We start from the raw sequence: 24192 nt of genomic DNA on the forward strand, positions 1-24192 counted from the left end.
TTCCCTTACATGTTCATGTTGGAGTATTAATTGCATCAGTAGCATGGGATCTTCTTAGTGTTTGGGTAATTGCCAGGTTCTTGTGGCCTGTTTTGGCCTCTGTTGGAAACAGGATGCTGGGCTTGATGGACCCTTGGTCTGACCCAGCATGGCAAGTTCTTATGTTCTTAAGCAGGATGGTAGTCCTCACACATCTGTGACATCATCTGATGGAGCCCAGTACATAAAACTTTTATGTCAAAGTTTCTAGAACTTTAACAGGTACACTGAGCATGCCCAGCATGCCACTATCTACGCGTCTCTTCTTTTCCGCAGAGCTGTTGTCTTGTGGTTGTGGAGCTCATACTCTTTTTTTTTTTTTTTTCCCCCCTTCAGAAAGCGTTCTTTTCTGCGCCGGGTCTCTCTCAATTCCTCCCAGCTTTAGTTAGCTGGTGGCATGGTAAGTTTTTGCCTTCTGTGCAGTCTATTCCCAATAGCGACATCCTCCGGTATCCGCTTACTGGCCTTATATTCATTATATCGTCATCAGATTTCTTTCGATGTCCCAGTGCCCTCGGACTATATCCCTCACAGATTTGCAAGAGGTGTGTATTCTTTGCCTGGGGGCATCGCACAACATTCGGGGCTGTCATTTTTGGGACCAGATTACCCCCAAGGGCCAGCATGCCCGCCTGGACAAGATGGAGAAGCTTTTCTGGTCCAAGAAGTCCAAACCCTCAACACCGGTATCGGGGGCATCAACGCCGAAGGGATGAGGAGAACTAATAGACTCCGATCCCTCTATGTCCACTCCTCCTCCAGAGTCTCCGGTGGAGAGGGACGCCAGAGATCGGCCTTCATCAGTCTCTTCCCGCTCGAGGACTTCAGGATGTCTCTATCATCCTCTGTGCCGGGGAAAGACCTTGCCAAGCACCACCATTGGTTTCTGTCCTCGCACGGTGCCAGCATCAGTTTGGCACTGGCTCCTGTTGTGAGGCCCCTGAAGCAACCCCACAGCAAGGAGGTATTCTCCCTCCATCGAGGCCGGCGGTCAGAAGCTTTCCCAACCAAATCCGGTGCCGGGTACCAATTCTCCTCGGGGCCCCAAGGGGGATCTGGCTACGCCTCCTCAGGCTGTTCTGTCCTCAGCAGCCTTCGACGAGGAGCTTGAACGCAGAGTGCAGTTGGCGGTTGTTCGAGCGCTGCAGGGCGGCAACAAGCTGCCAGCCCCACCAGTGCCAGAGCCTGCACCATTGATGTTGGCGCTGCTGCTGGAGCGCCTCAACGTTCTGCTCGACGTTCTCCCCACACAGCCGATGCCAGTGGCCAGGATGCCATCAATACCCCAGCAGCCACTAGTGCCTCTTCCTCTCGATGGGATCCCCTTTGTGGGATACTCTGAGAAGGAGGGGCCTTTGATGCCCTCTGTGTCCAAGCCATTGGGCCTGGGAAAGCCTTTCCCACAGGCTTCTCTGGGTGATCTTAGCGATGATGACGCCCTTTTGACCCATGGGGGGGTGATACCTCTGAGTCTTCTTCTGATGACTCCGGTGATCTTCCCTCAGACCTGTCTCCTTCAGAGGAGCGACACTGGTCCCTGCCTGAGAATTTAACCTTTGCTGATTTCGTGCAAGCCATGGCTGAGGCCATTCCATTCCAACTTCTTAAGGAGGAGGATGTCAGACGCAAAATGCTGGAAGTTCTCCAGTTTGTAGATGCTCCGAAGGAGGTGGTGGTAGTTCCCGTCCCTGAGATTTTCAAGGAGTTGCTCCTTAGAATTTGGGAACACCCCATCTCCATGCCTTCGGTCAACAGGAAGACCGATCCAGTGCACTTGGTCCAGCACGTTATGGGGTTTGAGAAACATCAGCTCCCACACCAGTCTCTTGTGGTGGAGGCCGCCCTTAAGCGGTCAAGCATTCTTGCACCCACACCACTTCTCCTCCAGGATGGGATCACAGGGCACTGGATGCATTGGGTGGGAAGGTGTTTCAGGGCACCTTGTTGATTGCCTGGATCGCCTCCTACCAGCTTTATATGAGATAATAATCTCAGAACATCTAGAAATAGATCTAGGATCTGACCGAGCGCCTGCCTCAGCAGCAACAGGAAGCTTTTTCAGCAGTTGTCCAGCAGGGTCTGGAGTGCGGTAGGGATGAAGTGCATTCCACCTATGATGTTTTTGAGAGCGGCGAGGATGGCGGCCACAAGAATTGTCACCCGCCGGATAGCCTGGCTTAGGGCCTCGGATCTCTGCCCAGAGGTACAGGAGAGGCGCTCAGACCTGTCCTGTACCGGCAATAACCTTTTTGGTGACAAGGTGAGGGATGATGTGGCTTAGTTGAAGGATCATCTTGATATGGTTTCGAGGTGTTTGAGTGGATTCTTGGGTACTGCGGAGATGGCCATTCCCACGGGGAGGAGCCCCATGAGGAACCGCAGTACTAGGCTAGACTCTATACATGCAGACACAGAGAATTTGTGTTTATTATACAGCTTGGTGGTACTGTCCAGGGGGTGGCAGCAGTGAGGTAACCCAGTAGAGTAGTCCAGGGGTCCTCAGCAGAGGAGACCCATCCCACACTCCAATGATGGTAGGCATTGCTAGGTAGAAGAGAAAGTCCCGGATGTAGACTCGCAGCGCTGAAGCTGGAGGTGAGACAAGCTGACAAGGTTAGTTTACTCACTGAATAGATAGCTGTATTCGTTGAAGATCCTGGCAGGCAGAAGTAGTTGATTTGCAGGCATCAAGGCAGGGAGAGCAGGCCCTCGAGGAGCGAGTACCAGGTATCCCAGATAAACACCTGAAAGAAAGCATGGCGGGTACCCAGGTTAGAGGTGAATGACCCCAGAGGGCAGAGAGAACTTCCAGCAGCAGCAAGGAAGCGGCAGATCAGCTTAGACCGGAGGCAATCCAATCCTTGCTAACTCAGTTTGTTAGCAAACGAAGGGCAGGCTAAATACCCAGATGGTGTGACGTTACTCAGAGGGGCCTCCCCCGAGGTTCCCGCCATGATGTGCATAAAGACGTGAGTGGCGTGCGCACGTGCACCCTAGGAAGCCATCAGGAGAAACATGGCAAACACCTTCGCCGTAGCCGTTCCGGGGACGCTGGAGAGAGAGCAGCATGATGATGCGACAGCAGCCATCTTCCAAAATGTGGAGAGAGAAGGAAGAAAGGTGAGGCTCAGAGGTCGAAGCCATCTGAGACCGACGGACGCAACACATCTCTCAGCCAGTACGTCGGACCCATTGTTCTTGGCCAGGAAGTCCTCACGTCAGGGCCCAAGGAGGTCCTTCTGCCAAAGGAAATATTATTCTCCCACTTCTCGCACCCGGGCCCAACAGGTAGGATCTAGAGGCCGCTCTAGACAGCAGCGGGCCTCCAGACCACAGCTGACGCCCCAGACAAGCTCCGCTACAAGGTTTTGACTGGCTGCAAGGGAGTGTAAGCCAACCAACCCTGCCCTTGATACAGGACCCTCCGGTCAGTGGCCGCCTATGGTTCTTCCAAGACCATTAGCCCAGTGTTACATCGGACCAGTGGATTCTGTCCATCGTGCGTTGAAGGTACCAATTGAAATTCCTGGGTGTCCCTCCAGACTCTCCCCTGTGCCCCTCTTGGGGTCAGTCCTCACATCAGGAAATACTATTTGTAATACCTTTGTAATAACCAGGGCCATCGAGCCCATTCTGCTGAGCCAGTGAGGTTGGGGGGTTCTACTCCCAATATTTCCTGGTCAAGATGGTCTCTCTGGGCACCCTGATTTCTCTCCTACAAAGAGGAGATTGGCTTTGCTCCCTCGATCTAAAAAACGCCTACACCCATATTGAGATCTTCCATGGTCACAGGAAGTATCTGTGCTTTATGGTGGGTGAGCAACATTTTCAGTAGAGGGTGTTGCCGTTTGGCCTGGCCTTGGCCACACGAGTCTTCACCAAGTGCCTGACTGTGGTGGGTGCATATCTCCACAGGGTGGGGATGCATGTGTTCTCATACCTGGATGATTGGCTCATCCAGAGCCCCACCCAGAAGGGAGTGGTACGGTCTCTACGCTTGTCCATTCAAGTGTTAGAGTCCCTGGGGTTTATTGTCAACTATCCAAAGTCCCACCTCGACCTGTCGCCTCAGTTGGACTTCATTGGTGCCAGCTTGGACATGGCTCAGGCCTGAGCGTATCTTCCCCGCAATCGGGCGCTCAAGTTGGGGTCCATTGTGGGAGTGGTCCATCAAAGACGGCAGATTTCGGCACACCGCATACTTCAAATCTTAGGGCAGCTGTCCGTGTTACTCCCTTAACTCGCTTGCACATGTGCAAAGCTCAATGGACCTTTCGGCAGGCTACACAAGACCTCTATGTCCGCATCTGCATTACTCTGCCTCTCTGGGACTCCCTATCTTGGTGGGAGAATCTGGCTAATCTGGACCAAGGGGGTCACCTTCCAAAATCCCCCTACACAGATTATGCTCACTACGGATGCATCCAACCTGGGCTGGGGTGCCCATGTGGAGGGGCTCCGCACCTAGGGCCTGTGGTCCACCCAGGAAGCACAGTGTCAGATCAGCTTCGTGGAGCTCCATGCGATCCGGTATGAGCTCTGTGCATTCAGGGATCGGCTGATCAACAAAGTGATTCTGATCCAGACCAACAACCAGGTGGCAATTTGGTACATCAACAAACAGGGAGGTGCAAAGTCGTTCCCCCTATGCCAAGAAGCCATTCATATCTGTTCTTGGGATCTTTTACAGGGTATAGTGCTCCGAGCCATGTACCTGGCTGGGATGGAGAAATGTGGTGGTGGACAGGCTGACTCGAGCCTTCTTATCCCATGAGTGGTCCCTGAAACAAGAAGTGGCAAATTGGATCTTCCGCCTCTGGGGGGACCCCGGATGTGGATCTGTTTGTATCCCCGTGCAACAGGAAGGTTGTTCAGTTCTGCTTCCTGTACAGGGTGGACAGAGAACCAACCTCAGATGCTTTTGCCCACCATTGGGGCAAGGACCTTCTGTATGCTTATCCTCTGCTTCCCCTGTTGATAAGACTCTCCTGAAGCTTCGACGGGACAGGGGAATTATGATCCTCATAGCCCCTCATTGGCCAAGTCAGATCTGGTTCCTGCTCTTGGGAATCTCTCCCTTCGGGAGCCGATCAGTCTGGGGACCTTCCCAGACTTCATCACGCAGAACTGGGAGGATGCTGCACCTTGTCCTTGATGGTCTGGATGTTGAGAGGTTGGTTCTGCAGCCCTTCGACCTCTCTGATGTGTCTCGAGTTCTAGTGGCTTTCAGAAAGCCTTCCACTAGGAGGTCTTATGGCCTGAAGTGGAAGAGGTTTTCCGTGTGGTGTGACCACCATGGCCTGGATCCGTTCTCCTGCTCTACACCAAAGCTGCTTGATTACCTCCTGCATCTTTCGGACACTGGGTTAAAGACCAACTTCGGTACAACTGAATGCGATCAATGCATCCCACCGAGTTGTGGATGGTTCACCCATCTCTATGCAACCCATTATGGGATACTTTGTGGGGCCTGCTTCAGCTGAAGCCTCCCCTGCAGCCTCCCACTGTGTCCTGGGAATTCAATGTGGTGTTGACTCAGCTCATGAAAATTCCTTTCGAGCCACTGCATTCTTGTGACCTCATGTACCTGACCTGGAAGGTTGTGTTTTTTTGTCGCGGTCACATCAGCGCGTAGAGTCAGTGAACTTCAGGCCTTAGTGATGTATCCACCTTCCACGAAGTTCTTTCTTGATAGGGTGGTTTTGCGCACGCACCCTAAGTTCCTGCCCAAGGTGGTGACGGATTTCCATCTTAGCCAGTCAATCGTCCTGCCCACCTTTTATCCCAAGCCTCATTTGCACCAGTGCAAACGGGTTATGCACAGTCTGGATTTCAAGAGAGCCTTAGCCTTCTGCTTGGAGCTAACGACAGGCCATAGGCAGTCAATGCAACTCTTCATCACTTTTGACAGGAATAGATTAGGAGTTGCGGTTGCTAAGCAGACCCTGTCCAACTGGCTGGCAGATTGCATCTCCTTCTACTATACTCAGGCGGGACTGCAACTTGGGTACTATGACAAGGCTGATTCTGTCAGGGCCATGGCAACTTCAATGGCCCACTTGAAAGCAGTCCCTGTGGATGAGATCTGCAAGGCTGCAACGTGGAGGTCTTTTCACACTTTTGCTTCTCACTACTTCCAGGACAAGGATGGCCAACGGAATAGCATCTTCGGCCAGTCTGTCCTCCGGAACCTCTTTCAGCTATAAATCCCAACTCGTCCTACCTTTGACCTTTTTTTCGGGTTCAGGCTGCCTCCCTCTGTTACCAACAGCACCACTGTTGTTGTGCCTGTTGGCATGTGGTTAGGTATCTGCTGGTCATTTTGTCTTCAGGACAGCCTGTAGCTAGGGATTCACCCATGTGTGAGGACTATCATCCTGCTTGTCCTAAGAAAAAGCAGAATTGCTTACCTGTAACAGGTATTCTCATAGGACAGCAGGATGTTAGTCATCACGAAACCTGCTTGCCTCCCCGTGCCTAGTGTCATCTGCAAATTTGATCACCTCACTCGTCATTCCCTTTTCCAGATCATTTATAAATATATTAAAAAGCACCAGTCCAAGTACAGATCCCTGAAGAATGCCTCCATTTACCTGTCTCCACTGAGAAAACTGACCATCTAATAGGGATGTGAATCGGGCTTTGGACGACTGAAAATATCATCGATATTTTCAAAATCGTCAGAAATCGGGGGCTCCCCCAAAACGATAGGAAAACCCCACAATATTGATCGTGGGGGTTCTCTTATTGTTTTGGGGGAGGGCGGGAAAAACGGCACACAAAAATAACCCCTAAACCCACCCCGACCCTTTAAAACTAATCCCTTAGCTTCCCCCACCCTCCCAACCCCCCCCCAAAAAACTTTTTACAGGTACCCGGTGGTCTATTGGGGGTCCCGGGAGCGATCTCCCACTCCCGGGCCGTCGGCTGCCACTGATCAAAATGGCGCAGATGGCCCTTTGCCCTTACCATGTGACAGGGTATCCGTGCCATTGGCCGGCCCCTGTCACATGGTAAGGGCAAAGGGCCATCTCGCCATTTTGATCAGTGGCAGCCGACGGTCCGGGAGCAGGAGGTCGCTCCCGGGTCCCCCATTGGACCACCAGGTACCTGTAAAATGTTTTTGGGGGGGGTCGGGAGGGTGGGGGAAGCTAAGGGGTTAGTTTTAAAGGGTCGGGGTGGGTTTTTTGTTTATCGGCTCGGGCGCAGCCGATAAACAAAACCGCGATCGGGCCGGACGAAAAAAAACCCACGATGTGAATCTGAACCGGAATCCGAGCCGATTCCGGTTCCGATTCACATCTCTACCATCTAATCATACTCTGTTTCCTGTCTTTTAACCAGTTTACACAAGAGATTCACTGATGTGTAAACCAAATGTACATACCAGTGAGCTAGGTTGTTTGTTTTTTAACATTTGTCAAATTGGATGATATTAATACAACATCCTCTTAATAGAATGGCATTAAAATTCTATCTCACACATATTAATGAAGTTGAGCTTCTTGTAAGTCATGTGATTTCTTGTAAATTGAGCCCAGATCTCTGACCTACATTTTAGCATTTGAGCATAGAAACATAGAAATGATGGCAGAAGAAGACCAAACGGCCCATCCAGTCTGCCCAGCAAGCTATGCATTTTTTTTTCCCTCTTACTTGTTATGCTTGGCTCTTAGTACCTTTTAGTTCAATTTCCCTTCCACCCCACCATTAATGTAGAGAGAAGTGTTGGAACTGCATCTAATTGAATATGTAGCTTAGTTAGGGGTAGTAACCGCCTCAAGAAGCAAGCTACACCCATTCTTTTGTTTACTCGACTATGTAAATCAGTCCTTGTTGGTTGTTGTCTATATATAGATCCTCTTTTCTACATTGCCCCTTCCGTTGAAGCAGAGAGCTGTGCTGGCTATGCGTTGAAAGTGAAGTAACATACTTTCTCCCCTGCCGTTGAAGCAGAGAGCTATGCTGGCTATGTGTTGGGAGTGAAGTATCAGGTTTATTTGGTTTGGGACTAGTAACCGCCGTAACAAGCAAGCTACACCCTGCTTTTTTGTGAATGCAAATCTTTTTTTTTTTTCCACATTTCCTCTTACCGGTGAAGCTTAGAGCAATATTGGAGTCGCATTAACCGTGTGTATGTATATTGAATAAGGGTATTATCTCCAGGTAGTAGCCTTCATTCCCGCGAGCCACCCCCTCTTCATTCACGTCCTTTAGACTTGATGGATCCACAGTGTTTATCCCACGCCCCTTTGAAGTCCTTCACAGTTCTGGTCTTCACCACTTCCTCTGGAAGGGCATTCCAGGCATCCACCACCCTCTCCGTGAAGAAATACTTCCTGACATTGGTTCTGAGTCTTCCTCCCTGTAGCTTCAGCTCGTGACCCCTGGTTCTGCTGATTTTTTTCTGACGGAAGAGGTTTGTCGTTGTGTTTGGATCGTTAAAACCTTTCAAGTATCTGAAAGTTTGAATCATATCACACCTGCTCCTCCTTTCTTCCAGGGTGTACATATTTAGATTCTTCAATCTCTCCTCATAAGTCATTCGATGAAGAGGAGAGATTCATCATATTTCATCATATCAGCAATCTTCAGTAATTCTACAAGTCTAATCAGTGTGATTCACAGAGCAGTAACAATACTTCATAGGAAAACTTTTTTTTAAAACACTAACAGGGGCTAAGTTAATCTTCTTATCTTTTCTCTGCATCTGCTATGTTCCGTCTTAGGTTTCTGTCCCTTAATGTTAAGGGATTTAACTCACTTTTAAGAGGCAGGTGCTATTCAAAGAAACTGTCCGTTTGAAGGCCTCTATTATTCTGGTTCTGAAACATACAATTACGAGATTAGATTACTGAGGATCTAAGTTGTTCCTACATGCTTTTTTTGCATCTTGTACTACCAGAAATAAGTATTGCGGGGTGGTAGTTCTTATTTCTAGAGATTTGATATTAGAGGTATGTTGTATTCTTAGGGATAAAGATGGCAGATATATTGTTCTGCAATTGGGAATTAACTCTGTTGTTTGTAATATTGTTAAACATTTATGTGCCCAACTCTAATCAGGGGTCTCTTTATGAAGCAGTGAGTGATGTTCTGTCTGCTGGTCTAGATGGGCCCTTGGTTATGGGGATTAGTTTTAATATAACTAGATGCCCCTCTTTGGATAATTCTGTTGGGCCAAACACTGTAGTGAGGCATAACAGGACCAGACTTAAACAATTATCTGCAAGTTGGGGGTTGATTAATATCTGGAAGATATTTAACCAATCTAGTCGAAATTTTCTTTTTCTCAAAATTTCATAACTCATACTCTAGAATAGATTTTGTTTTGGTGGATAGAAATATGGTTTCTAATGTTTGAGCAGCAGACATTGGATCTATAACTTGGTCCGATCACATCCCTATCTGACTTGATTACTTTCTCATACAAAAGGATAGGGGAAGCTGCTTTTGTAGAAAAAAATGACAGATTATTGAATGATGATCATATATGTGGACAATCAGAGAATGATATGCATGAATATTTTCTCTTTAATGATATCGCAGAGGTGTCTCCAATGGTCCTGTGGAATTGCCTCAGAATGATTGTGCGGGGAAAGTTGATTTCATGGACCGCACAGAGGAAAAAAGAAAATAAATCTAGAGCTCAGTTGCTTAGTTTGATTCATACTTTGGAGCAACTTCATAAGGATAACACTAAGGCGTCATAGTTACATAAGTTAGATGATGTCACCTCACATCCGTTTTCCCTAGCTAAGCCAGAGCACATTGAATTTGGAAATAAGACTAGTAAACAATCGGCTGCACAATTGATATACGCAGTCTTTTATTGTTAAAATAAAAGATAGAATGGGGAGTTATGTTACAGATAATACTAGGATGCATAAATTGAGGATGCAGCCATTGATGCATACTTGATTGGGATGGCTTTACCGGTGGTCATGGAGGAAGTGCAGTTCATGCTTAATAAGGAAATTGCAGAAACAGATTAGCCAGGCTGTTGAGAATCTTAAGTCAGGCAAGGCCATGGGTTGGATGGATTTTCTGCCAAATTTTATAAAATATTTTGTTCTTTATTGGTATTCGTTTGGTTCAAATATATGTTCATTTATTACATGGGGTTCATTTCTCTTCGGTTCCATTGTGGTGGGGATTACAGTGCTACCTAAAGGAGGGAAGGATGCTACACTGTGAGTCTTTTAGGCCAATTTCTATGCTGAATTTGGATACTAAGATTTTAACAAACATTCTGGCATGGTTTCTATATAGTGTATCTACCTTCTTGATTCAGCAAGAATGAGCAGGCTCTATTCCAGGCCATATGGCCACAGATAATGTCCACAAGATGGTGAATCTTATTTGGTGGGTAAAAAAGGAGGAATCCCCAGCATTATTGCTTGTGGTTGACCCCAAGAAGGTATTTGATTAAAGTCCATTGGCATTTTCTGTTCAAAGTTTTAGAAAGTTTAAGGTAGGCCCAAATTGTATTAAGTGGATACCCCTACCTTACGATAGGCTGGAAGCATGTATTAAAGTTAATGGCAGTTATTCTCCAAATTTCCAGATTGGGAGGTTGCCTGTTGTTCTCCTAGGACAAGCAGGATGGTAGTCTTCACTTGTGGGTAACATCATCCGATGGAGCCTAGCACGAAAAACTTTTGTCAAAGTTTCTAGAAGCTTTGACCAGCACACTGAGCATGCCCAGCATGCCGCTTTCCGTGTGTCCACACGAGATCCCCCTTCAGTCTCTTCTTTTCCACGGTGCAGTTGTCTCACGGTTTGTAGAGCTCTGTTTGTTTCTTTCTTTTCTCGATAAAGTTCGGGTTTTCCTCGACTTCCTCGTCGGGTCCCCCTTGCGGTCGGTGCCTACTTGGTCGGTAGGTTTTTTCTTACCGGTTTTTTTCCTCTAGCTTGCAGCTGATTCCCGATGCTTTGCCACAGTGACCGCCGGCCTTCAACCACACACCGGGTTTTTTTAATCATGGCATCGACTGGTTTTCGTTGGTGTCCCCAGTACCTGCAGACCATGTCCATCACGGATCTGCATGAGGTCTGTATCCTCTGCCAGGGGACCTCACACGACATCCGTGGGCGTCGTCGATGTGACCAGATGACCCCCCAAAGGCCGTCAGGCGCACCTTGATAAGATGGATAAACTTTTCGGGGTGCCCAAGTCTGCTCCATCTACACCTACTTCGGATCCCTCGACTTTGAGAGGTCATGGGGGCCTCTCGACGTGCTTACCCTTGCTATTCCTCTCGCCGGTCCTTCGAAGGATCGCAGGGACCGTGAGAGAGCCTTGATGATCTCACCACTCTTCCGGACATCGGGATCCTCTGCTTCCTCGGCACCAGGGAAAGACTGGTACAAGCACAGAGGGGAGATCAAGTAGGCATAGTCACCGGTCGCTGTCGACGCATGGCTCCAGTTCTGATGCAGCACCGGCAGCTTCCGGAGCAGGTGACACCTTGTTCCCCTCCCTTAGTCCTGGCTATACCAGACTTTCAGGAGGAGCTGGAGCGCAGGGTGATGTCTGCCGTGCTCAAGGCACTTCAGAGCATTGAGCTGTTGGAGCCATTAGCCCCCATACCGGTGACCGAGCTCCCGCCGTCAGTTTTAGCACCCTTGCTGAAGTGTCATATATTCTTTTAGGTGCAGCTGGTACCCGAGGGACCTTTGAGTCCTCAATGGCCATCGATGTCCTCCACCAGAGCGATCCTGATCTTTGAGTCCTCCTCTGAAGAAGAGACAGGCGATGCCTTGGTTCCAAGACCACGATTCCCCGAGCCTTTGCCGGGCCCGTCCCGTCTATACCAGGGGAACCGTTGATTACTGCGGTACCCTTGAGGCCTCAGAGCCTCACAAGCCTCTTTCACGTCACTTTGGCCTTAGTGAACAGAAAAGGGCCTTACAACCCTTGAGGAGATGATTCTACGGAGTCGTCCTCATTCGGATGACTCCCTCTCTGTGCCCTCCCCACTGGAAGAACAGCGTCGATTGCTCCCCGAGGATCTGTCTTTTGCGGGGTTTGTAGCGGCCATGGCTGAAGCCATTCCCTTTCAGCTGCTCATGGAGGAGGATGCATGACACAAAATGCTGGAAGTACTCCAGTTTGTTGACGCTCCTAAGGAGATCGTGGCAGTTCCCATCCATGACATCTTCAAGGACCTCCTCCTCCAGATGTGGGAGCACCCCATTTTTATCTCCCCCGTCAACAGAAAGGCTGATGCTACCTATTTCGTGCAGCAGGCTGTGGGGTTCGAGAAGCGGCACCTCCCTCACCAGTCAGTAGTCATGGAGTCTGCCCTGAAAATGACCCGGCGCTCCCACACCCATGCCTCCGCGCCCCCCCCCCCCCCCCCCCCCCAGGGCGAGAGCACAGGAAGCTTGATGCCTTGGGCAGGAAGGTCTTATAGGGCGCTATGCTGGTGGCCCACATCACTGCCTATCAGCTGTACATGACCCAGTATAACCGCAATGTCTGGAAACGAGTCCAAGACTTTGCGGAGGGCCTGCCTTAACAATAGCAGGAGGCACTTTCGACCATTGTTGTACTCTGCCTAGATGCTGGCAAGCATGAGGTGCAGTCCACCTATGATGTCTTCGAGACAGCGATCCGCGTGGTCGCAGTGAGCATCAGCGCCCGGAGAATGGCTTGACTTTGAGCCTCTGACCTCCATCCAGAGGTCCAGGAAAGGCTAGCCGACCTCTCCTGCACAGGTGAAAACCTCTTCGGGGATAAGGTCCGGGATGCAGTGGCTCAACTGAAGGATCATCATGACACTTCAACAGCTGTCCGCTAGCGCCTCCGAAGGTTCTCCTCGGCCAGGAAATCCTCCAGGCCCAGGATCCAGGAAACCCTTTTACAAACAGCGAAAATGTTATCCTCTGGCCTCCCAAGCTCATTTATTTATTTAACATGTTTTTTGTAGACTGTCATTCGGTTTCACCATCATAACTGTTTACAGTAATCATATTACGGTTTTTTGTTCATTGTATTTACTTTTTTCAGTTCAATGTAAGCCGGCATGTAAGCCGGCATGATGTGCCTTACGAATGTCGGCATAGAAAAAGCCTTTAAATAAATAAAATAAATAAATAAATTAGTTAAACAAAGGTTGCATCATGGTGTCTACATTGTTTATATTAGTTTAAATAGTTTGGTATTGCTTATATTAGTTTAAATAGTTGGGTAGACACATTTGTATAAAGATGGGCATTGTACATTGTCTTAGATGTTATGTTGCTCTGAGGCTGTGGATTTTTTTTTTTTTTTTTATGGTTGGTTGGGTGGGAGTCTGGTTGTGTTGATGGATGACATCATTTGCATAGGCTCTGGTAAAAAGCCAGGTTTTCAATTCTTTTTTTAAGTTTTGAAATTTGCTTGCGTTCTTATTTTGATTGGTAGTGAGTTCCAAAGGGTGGGGCTGGAGATAGATATAGCTCTCTCACGGGTTGTGTTCAGATGAGTGGCTTTATTTTGAGGAGATTTGTTGAGCGAAGGTTCCTTTCTGGAGCGTGGGGTTCGATGTATTTGCTCAGCCAGTAGTTTTGCTGTCCTGTGATTATTTTATGGAGGATTGTTGGAACTTTTTAGTCTATTCTGAATGTTATTGGGAGCCAGTGTAAAAAGATGAGGGTTGGTGTGATATGCTCGTGTTTCTTTGGTCCTATAAGAATTCTGGCGGCTGTGTTCTGTACTATTTGGAGCAGACGAATGGTGGTGAGAGGTAGGCCGAGGAGTAAGACATTGCAGTAATCTAGGTTGGAAAAAATGAGTAATTGTAGAACTGATCTGAAATCCTCCTGGTCAAGGAAAGGTTTAAGACGTCTGAGTGTGAGTAATTTGTGATATCCTTCTTTGATTTTATTTGTTATGTGGGTTTTGTATGATAGTTCTTTATCTATGGTGATTCCTAGGTTTTGAGCATGGCTAACAGGAGAGAGAAGTGTTTTGGGGTCTTCCGTTTTGAGCGGTTGCATGGGTGATTCACTGACTTTTTTGTCTAGGATGATTAATTCGGTTTTCTCAATGTTTATTATGAGTTTTAAGGTGGATAGGCACTGTTTGATTTCTGCGAGATAACTGGTTATTCTCTTGTAAGTTTCTTCCAGTGTATTCTGTATTGGGACCAGAATTTGAATGTTGTCCGCGTATAGGAAGTGGGTCAGGCTTAGGTGATTCAGTGTGTGACAAATCGGTAGAAGATGGATATTGAAAAGTGTTGCTGACAGGGCAGATCCTTGTAGGACCCCTGTATTTAGGTTTACCTTGTTCGATAGGTTGTTGTTGACTATTACTTGGAAACTTCTGTTTGGTAATTAGGAGGTGAACCATTTTAGTGTGGTGCCCATTGCTCCTATTTCAGATAGTCTGTCGAGTAAGATAGAGTGGTTGACTGTATCGAAGGCAGCTGATAGATCCAGGAGGATTAATATGTAACTTTTTCCTAATGTAACTTTTCCTAATGTAACTTTTTCATAATCCCACACACTGGCTCTAGGAGCTGTCCTCGCCAGCAGCGAGCGCCTAGACCCCAGCAGGCACCCCAGCAAGCCCCAGCCACAGGCTTTTGACTGACGACGAAGGAGCAGAGGTCAGTTGACCGTACCCCTGACACTGGATCCCCCAGTAGGAGGCAGGCTTCTGTTATGTTTTGTAGGGCTTGGGTGGATCCTTGGACACTCTGGCAGCTGACCCCGCCCATGGGGAGAAGTCCCGAGAGGGGCCACAGGTCAGGCTCAGCTCTGGACACACAAACACAGATTATATCTTTATTTAGACAGTTTATGAAGCCACCAGAGGTTGCGCTAGTGAGTAGAAGATGGAGTCCGGCTGGGCTAGTATCCCTCAGGGCGCTGGAACAGCGGTTTCTTCGGTAGCAGTGCTGTAGTGAAAAGAACTGAGAGAATGAGTACAATAAGACATTCACAGAGTCCCCGGTGTGGAAAAGCCCCGAGATAGGGAGAGCTGGCCCTCGAGGAGCGAGTACCAGATCCCTGGGAGCAGAGACTCGTTGGCAAGTACTCACGCAGCAGTTCCAAGTAGGAGATGGCACTGGCGCTGGAACGGAGGCAGGCCCTCGAGGAGCGAGTACCTGGTTCCAGGGAAACAGCTCTGAGGAGTAGATGGTGGTAGTACTCACAGATGGTGTCTGTAGCGAATTCTTCCAAGTAGAAGAGGAGATGGACACAGGCAGCGAGTCAGGGAACATGGGCCCTCGAGGAGCAAGTACCGGTTCCTGATAGCGACCTGAAAGAAGCAGAGAGGCCCCCGAGGAGCGAGTATCTAGTTAGCAGCAAAGAGCCCAATAGAAGTTGGAGGCAGAGTAACTGGGTACGAAAAGCGAATCCCATGCTAACTCAATGGCTAGCAATAAACGATAGGCTTAAATATCCGGGCAGCGTGACGTCATCACAGGGGGACGCCCTGAGCTTCGCGCCATAGAGGAAAAAGGAATGAGGGCCGTGCGGCGCGCACACCTTAAGGTACCTGAGGAGCATGGCGGGAGGCAGCGCCCAAGCCGGTCTAGGGACGCCAGAGAGGACGGCAGGCAGATGCCACAGCAGCCAGACATCCACAGGGAGCAGGAGGAGTCGCAGAAAAAGAAAGCTAGGCGGAGTGAAGCCGTCGGGCAACGACGGTTGCAACAGTACCCCCCTTCAAAGAGCGGTCTCCTCTGCGGGTACCAGGTTTTGGTTTCCAAGGATACGAGAGATGGAACTGATGGAGCATCTCTTTGTCAAGGATATTTGCCAGAGGCTCCCAAGAATTTTCTTCGGGGCCGAAACCTTCCCAGGAAAGAAGGTATTCCCAAGTCTTGCCTCGTCTTCGGACATCAAGAATGGCTTCGACCTTGTATTCTAGGTCATCATCTGCATTGATGGGAGATGGTTCCTGAGACTTGGAAGAGAACTCACTGAGAATGAGTGGTTTCAGAAGTGAAACATGAAAAGCGTTGTGGATGTTCAATCCAGGTGGTAGCTTCAGACTGTAAATGTTGTTGCCAAGATGTCGGAGGATTGGAAATGGTCCAACGTAGCGAGGAGCAAATCGAGTGGAGGGTAACTTCAGTCTAAGGTGCATAGTAGAAAGCCAGACTTTGTCTCCAGGTTGAAAGATAGGCGCTTTGGAATGGTGAGCGTCATAACATCTTTTAGCTCGATCACTCGCTTTGAGTAGCATTTCTTTCGTCTGAGTCCATAATTGATGGATATCAGCAGTGGATTGAGCTGCTGGGGATGTCACACAGAGCTTTAGTGGAAGTGGCGGAGATGGTAAACGTCCATATACCACTTCAAAAGGTGTTGATCCAGTGGATGTTGCTGGATGAGAATTAATACTGTAACCCAATACATAACAAGGTAACTGCTTGTTATGTGGATGTTTGTGTGGTTGCCAGCCTTGAAGCAGCCTTTTGTTCTGACTGCCTCCTAGGGTGGCTCCCGTGTTTTATTCTTTATTTTTTCTTTTCAACCCGATTTTTTTCTTTTTTCTTTTTTATGATTCAGATAGCTATTTTGTCCATTGCTCGGTTCCCCCGTCAGTTCCCCCGTCTTGCGGATAGACCCTTTACCTTCCTTTTACCTTCCGGAGTGTGTACTCGAATGTTTCTTATGTATTGGCTTTTTGCCGCTGGGCTTGGGTCTACTCCGCCGGCCCGACATGGGCCATGTTTCGGCGCTCTCTGCCTGCTTCAGGGGCCGCGGGAACTGGTTTAGGACGGAGTCTGTATGTGGACCTAAAAATATCGCTATTATTAAATTTTACTTAAAACTAAATACTAACATTGATCTCATACTTTTAAAATAAATGGTACCCCACTATTCAAGCGTAAAAGTACTTACTGTATCTTGTAGTTTATTCATTTACCGTGAGCGGCGCCTTCACTCGCAAATCCGGCGTCTCCCTCTATGCGACTGTTAATATACCCCTTGACGTCACTATGTGGGCCAATCACATTGCTTCCCTGCGATCCTAGGTGCTAGCACCCTAGGGTGCTCTATTACCAAGGGGGATGATGACGTCACCTATATGTAAAATTCACTCGTGTCTCTCACTCTGCGGCCCATACATGGAGTTAGCAATCTGTTATGTTTTATAGGGTTTGAGTAGACCCTTGGACACCACACCCACGGCAGTTCACCACCAGTGCAATATCATATTGAGAAAATTCAACAAATAAGGCTGATATATTACTAGCATGTAGGGGTTTGTACTTCATGCCATTCACATACACACAGACAGACCTGTCTTCACCAAATATAGAATTAAAGACAACAAATTACAAATGTGGAAACAAAACAAAAACTGAAATAGAAACCCCAAGAAGACCTTCTGCATGCAGTGCAAAACTGAAGAACTAGAACAGAAATATATTTCCTCCTACACTAAGAATTTCAAAGAGAGAAGAAATACATATTCTCAAAACCGATCTAGTATCTATGACTCTTGTACCCAGTCACTCCCCTCCATGCACCCATCAACCCTCCCAACTGTTCAATCATCCCTTCACATGCTCATAACCCTGTCCAAAATTCCCAACACCCCCCCCCCCCCCCCCCATTCTCTTCCTCATCCTCTCTTCCTTGTTCATCTCCCTTCCCTACCCAGCATACATCTGACCACCTCTTTCCCACCTCTTCCTGCTCAGCATCCCCTGACTTCCCCTCTCTCCCAACCCAGCATCTCCCACACCTCCATCTCTCCCTCCACTTCCATCCCCTCCCACTTCCACCTCTCCCTACTCAGGAACCCCAACCTCTTTTCCCTCACTCCTTCCTCCCTCTCTTCCCATGCCTTCCTGCCCAGCACAATTCCCCTTCTGCTGTCTCCCAGCCAGAAGAAAAGACTTCAGTCCAATCAGAGTCTCCCTCCCTCTTTACCAGCAGCAGATGAAGGCAAGAAGTGATGAGGAAGCAGTGGATTTACACAGCACACACCTCTCTCCCTCATGCTCCTGCTTTCACATCCAGGCCCCATGGGGTTAAGAAATCATCAGCAGCCTCACTGCCAGGTCAGGCAGGGGAAGATTAAGCTGGTGTCCTGCCAGGCCCATATGAATAGGAGTTGGTGATATCTCGCTCTGATCTGGGAGAAGGATGAGGGGAACAACTTCCCACTGGGCCAGGAAGAGAAGGAAGCAAGAGCAGCTTCCCCTCATACCCAATAAAGGAGAAGTCTGCCAACTCCTGCCCAGATGATGAGGAAAGAGCAGCCTTCTGGCTCTGCGACTCACCTCCCGGGACCTCGTGATACGCTAGTGTGACCTGACACACCTGTTGAGGACCACTGTTATAAAGGAAAGTACAAGCATATGTTCCCTTTCAGAACCGCCCTGGGAAAATGTACTCACATAGATTTCCACCGCCTTTCTCTGCAGGTGCATTTCCCGTGCAAAATAATATATGTAGACTTGAAAGCAGGGGGTAGCAATATGCTTTTTTGGTTGGGGGAGGGGCATGTAAATCATAAGAACATAAGAAAATGCCATACTGGGTCAGATCAAGGGTCCATCAAGCCCAGCATCCTGTTTCCAACAGTGGCCAATCCAGGCCATAAGAACCTGGCAAGTACGCAAAAACTAAGTCTATTCCATGTAACCATTGCTAATGGCAGTGGCTATTCTCTAAGTGAACTTAATAGCAGGTAATGGACTTCTCCTCCAAGAACTTATCCAATCCTTTTTTAAACACAGCTATACTAACTGCACGAACCACATTCTCTGGCAACAAATTCCAGAGTTTAATTGTGCGTTGAGTAAAAAAGAACTTTCTCCGATTAGTTTTAAATGTGCCCCATGCTAACTTCATAGAGTGCCCCCCTAGTCTTTCTACTATCCGAAAGAGTAAATAACCGATTCACATCTACCCGTTCTAGACCTCTCATGATTTTAAACACCTCTATCATATCCCCCCTCAGTCGTCTCTTCTCCAAGCTGAAAAGTCCTAACCTCTTTAGTCTTTCCTCATAGGAGAGTTGTTCCATTCCCCTTATCATTTTGGTAGCCCTTCTCTGTACCTTCTCCATCGCAATTATATCTTTTTTGAGATGTGGCGACCAGAATTGTACACAGTATTCAAGGTGCGGTCTCACCATGGAGCGATACAGATGCATTATGACATTTTCCGTTTTATTCATCATTCCTTTTCTAATAATTCCCAACATTCTGTTTGCTTTTTTGACTGCCGCAGCACACTGCACCTACAATTTCAATGTGTTATCCACTAGGACACCTAGATCTCTTTCTTGGGTTGTAGCACCTAATATGGAACTCAACATTATGTAATTATAGCATGGGTTATTTTTTCCTATATGCATCACCTTGCACTTATCCACATTAAATTTCATCTGCCATTTGGATGCCCAATTTTCCAGTTTCACAAGGTCTTCCTGCAATTTATCACAATCTGCTTGTGATTTAACTACTCTGAACAATTTTGTGTCATCTGCAAATTTGATTATCTCACTCGTCGTATTTCTTTCCAGATCATTTATAAATATATTGAACAGTAAGGGTCCCAATACAGATCCCTGAGGCACTCCACTGTCCACTCCCTTCCACTGAGAAAATTGCCCATTCAATCCTACTCTCTGTTTCCTGTCTTTTAGCCAGTTTGCAATCCACGAAAGGACATCGCCACCTATCCCATGACTTTTTACTTTTCCTAGAAGCCTCTCATGAGGAACTTTGTCAAATGCCTTCTGAAAATCCAAGTATACTATATCTACAGGTTCACCTTTATCCACATGTTTATTAACTCCTTCAAAAAAGTGAAGCAGATTTGTGAGGCAAGACTTGCCCTGGGTAAAGCCATGCTGACTTTGTTCCATTAAACCATGTCTTTCTATATGTTCTGTGATTTTGATGTTTAGAACACTTTCCACTATTTTTCCTGGCACTGAAGTCAGGCTAACCGGTCTGTAGTTTCCCAGATCGCCCCTGGAGCCCTTTTTAAATATTGGGGTTACATTTGCTATCCTCCAGTCTTCAGGTACAATGGATGATTTTAATGATAAGTTACAAATTTTTACTAATAGGTCTGAAATTTCATTTTTTAGTTCCTTCAGAACTCTGGGGTGTATACCATCCGGTCCAGGTGATTTACTACTCTTCAGTTTGTCAATCAGGCCTACCACATCTTCTAGGTTCACCGTGATTTGATTCAGTCCATCTGAATCATTACCCATGAAAACCTTCTCCATTACGGGTACCTCCCCAACATCCTCTTCAGTAAACACCGAAGCAAAGAAATCATTTAATCTTTCCGCGATGGCCTTATCTTCTCTAAGTGCCCCTTTAACCCCTCGATCATCTAACGGTCCAACTGACTCCCTCACAGGCTTTCTGCTTCGGATATATTTTAAAAAGTTTTTACTTCCTTCAGCCGTCTCTTCTCCAAGTTGAACAGCCCTAAACTCTTCAGCCTTTCCTCATAGGGGAGCTGTTCCATCCCCTTTATCATTTTGGTTGCCCTCTCTGTACCTTCTCCATCGCAACTATATCTTTTTTGAGATTTGGCGACCAGAATTGTACACAGTATTCAAGATGCGGTCTCACCATGGAGCGATATAGAGGCATTATGACATTTTCCGTTTTTTAACCATTCCCTTCCTAATAATTCCTAACATTCTGTTTGCTTTTTTAACTGCTGCAGCACACTGATTCGACGATTTTAAAGTATTATCCACTATGATGCCTAGATCTTTTTCCTGGGTGGTAGCTCCTAATATGGAACCTAAGATCGTGTAACTACAGCAAGGGTTTTTTTCCCCTATATGCAACACCTTGCACCTTGTCCACATTAAATTTCATCTGCCATTTGGATGCCCAATCTTCCAGTCTTGCAAGGTCTCTTGTAATGTATCACAATCCACTTGTGATTTAACTACTCTGAATAATTTTGTATCATCCGCAAATTTGATAGCCTCACTCATTGTATTCCTTTCCAGATCATTTATATATATATATTGAAAAGCACCGGTCCAAGTACAGATCCCTGAGGCACTCCACTGTTTACCCTTTTCCACTGAGAAAATTGACCATTTAATCCTACTCTCTGGTTCCTGTCTTTTAACCAGTTTGTAATCCACGAAAGAACATAATTTCCTATCCCATGACTTTTTAGTTTTCTTAGAAGCCTCTCATGAGGGACTTTGTCAAACGCCTTCTGAAAATCCAAATACACTACATCTACCAGTTCAACTTTATCCACATGTTTATTAACCCCTTCAAAAAATGAAGCTGATTTGTTAGTCAAGACTTCCCTTGGGTAAATCCATGTTGACTGTGTTCCATTAAACCATGTCTTTCTATATGCTTTACGATTTTGATCTTGAGAATAGTTTCCACTATTTTTCCCGGCACTGAAGTCAGGCTCACTGGTCTATAGTTACCCGGATCACCCCGGAGCCTTTTTTTAAATATTAGGGTTATATTAGCCACCCTCCAGTCTTCAGGTACAATGGATGATTTTAATGATAGGTTACAAATTTTAACTAATAGATCAGAAATTTCATTTTTTAGTTCCTTCAGTACCCTAGGATGCATACCATCCAGTCCAGGTGATTTGCAACTCTTTAGTTTGTCAATCTGGCCTGCTACATCTTCCAGGTTCACAGTGATTTCGTTCAGTTCATCTGACTCATCACCCCTGAAAACCATCTCTGGAATTAGTATCTCCCCAACATCCTCATTAGTAATCATGGAAGCAAAGAATTCATTTAGTCTTTCTGCAATGGCCACTAGTGCATTCTTTTTTTTTTTTTTTAAGAAGATCCCTCTCCCAAAGCAGTTTGAAAGTGGGAGAGGGAAGAGTCAAGTTGGCCAAATTTTGGGTATGTCCAAGGCCCTGTGCCCCCACCCACCCCTTCTGATGTCTGTGCTTGAAAGTGTAATCTGTGTGTTTTATTTCTCTCCCGTGACCTAAAGACTTCAGCGGGAATGCCCGCTCCGTACCTGGCTAAAAGTGCACGCCTTGATGGCTCCTGGGCATACCTTTTACCTGCAAATTTCAGACTATCAGTTTACCTGGCTGCCAGTGCTCATAAAGCAGCATCATTTCATTTACACTGGGAAATTTTTCTCACACTTACGAGATTATGCTCTTGAATTGTGTAGACACAACCATGGTCTTAAATGCTGTAGAATACAAAGTACTTCAGATTCCTAATATGATAATTTCATTCTCTTGCAGGTATTCTGCGGCTGGCATCTGGAGTTGTGGATTTACTCCAGTGTTATTTCCCAGAATCCTTTGATCGTCTCCCCAGGGACTGTGGCTTGTTTGATGGCCCAAAACCAACTGTCTTGGAGTCCTGCAGCATTAGTGATCTGGCAATTCTACTGAAAGGCAACAGAAGGAAAACACAGCCAATAGAATTTGGGGCACATCAGGTTAGTGATTTTTTTTTTTTTTTTTTGCTGTTTTTGTGATAACTGGCTACAGCCCTGTCGTCGATCCTGTGACTGCAAGGCCTTTGCTGGAGTGGTAATAACTGTTAGAAAATATTGTTCCGTCCTGCCAGTGCAGACCTCATTATTTCTCTTACAAAACCTGTTTGAGGGTTTTGTTTTGTTTTTTTAAATTACTATTTCAAGGCTTCTCCCCTCAGAGATTCATGAGGGAGCCACCATGCATTACCCTCCTCTGCTCTCTGTAGCAACCTTGTTTGCTGGCTTGTGGGATTTCTGATTCAACAGTTGTGGCCAAATCATTTGTCTCCTCTCATCATTGCCCAGCTTCAGCTTCCATGGCAGTGTCTACCCCAGCATCAGCTTACATGAAGAGTTGCCTGGGGCAGTGAATAAAGTACAAAGCCAAGGGGTCAACCTCTTTCTCTCAAACATTCCAAAGCAAAATAAAAGCAAATCTTTAAAGTACAGGACTTGCTGGTGTGTGCTCAAGAAAACCTTTGAAAAGGCTGGAAATTAATCTCTGTAGCTTATAGTTAAAGTCTGTGCCAAATTCTGATATTTTGTTCCTTCGATTTTTTTTTTTTTTTTTGCCGGACACATTTCTCCTGCTCTTCTGGGCTTCCAGCTCAATTAGAACTAGTGCTATGAGCCTTCATTTCCTACATTTCCACACCCTCCCCCCAGTTTCATTAGGTCAGCCGTTGCAGTGACATACCACGGCTCCCTCTTGAACTTGGTGTGTGTATACCCTGGTTCCATCCAGTAGGTGTCACCATGTTGAGCATGGACAGAAACTGTATGCTGCCACTCAGAGGGCTGTGACCACTGGCTCTGCAGAATCCCCATCCCTACCCAGGGAACAGAAGCTGGGCCCAAGATGCTAGAGCAGAGCTTTCCAAACTGTGTGTCGGGACACGTTAGTGTGTCGCCTGCAGTGTGCAGGTGTGTCGCGCAAGCCCGGTCAACTCTGACGCAAGTTTGGGCTTTTTTTTTTCTAGAGATTCACTTTTTTTTTGAGTTTATGGGTTGCTTATTATTGGGTGATTTTTGCTGTCAATCGCGTTTTTTGGGGGGGCTTGGTGGGTGGAACAAGTCCAGCCATCCTTGCATTGGCTGCTGCTGCTGCCGATGAGGCCTGGCCATGAGGAGTACTGACTGCAAGCAGCAGTGTCTGGTGATCATGGAAGGGAGTGAAGCACTTAACTGGCAACAATCAAAAAGACGAGGTACATGAGTGTGGGGGCCAGACATGTGCTGGGGGGAGAGAGATGAGTGAGTGGGGGGCAAATGTGCTGGGGGGACAGACATGTGCTTGAGGGGGAGAGATATGAGTGTGTGGGGTACAGACATGTGCTGGGGGGGGAGAGAAATGAGTGTGTGGGGGTCAGACATGTGCTTGAGGGGGAGAGATATGAGTGTGTGGGGGCCAGACATGTGCTGGGGGGAGGAGAGAGATGAGTGTGTGGGGGACAGACAATTTGTTTTATTATTGTTTCTCATAAATTATAACAATAACATGAATCTTGGAATATATATTTTTAATATGAATTTAAGGTTTTCATGAGATAGGTTGTGTCATGAAACATTTTATTTATGTATATATTTAAGGAAACATACATAAATTGTCGAAATATGTTTCGTTCGTTTAACCTTTAACCTCTGGTTTACTAGTAGGCTGAATTACTGTGTCCCGAAATTATGTTTGTCTAAAAAGTGTGTCACCAACATGAAA

At 47.0% G+C, this 24192-nt stretch overlaps 1 protein-coding gene across 3 annotated transcripts in view; it reads left to right on the forward strand.

Moving 5' to 3' along the window:
- Positions 1 to 24192, forward strand: part of TRANK1 (tetratricopeptide repeat and ankyrin repeat containing 1) — a 265426-nt gene that overhangs the window by 155739 nt on the left and 85495 nt on the right. For all 3 annotated transcript variants that reach the window (XM_029589706.1, XM_029589707.1, XM_029589708.1), the window contains one exon: positions 22240 to 22439. In XM_029589706.1, coding sequence (XP_029445566.1) covers positions 22240 to 22439 — 200 coding nt within the window. The remainder of the gene's footprint in view (positions 1 to 22239; positions 22440 to 24192) is intronic.

The sequence above is a fragment of the Rhinatrema bivittatum genome, chromosome 2 (assembly GCF_901001135.1).
Source record: "Rhinatrema bivittatum chromosome 2, aRhiBiv1.1, whole genome shotgun sequence".
Classification (NCBI taxonomy): Eukaryota; Metazoa; Chordata; class Amphibia; order Gymnophiona; family Rhinatrematidae; genus Rhinatrema; species Rhinatrema bivittatum.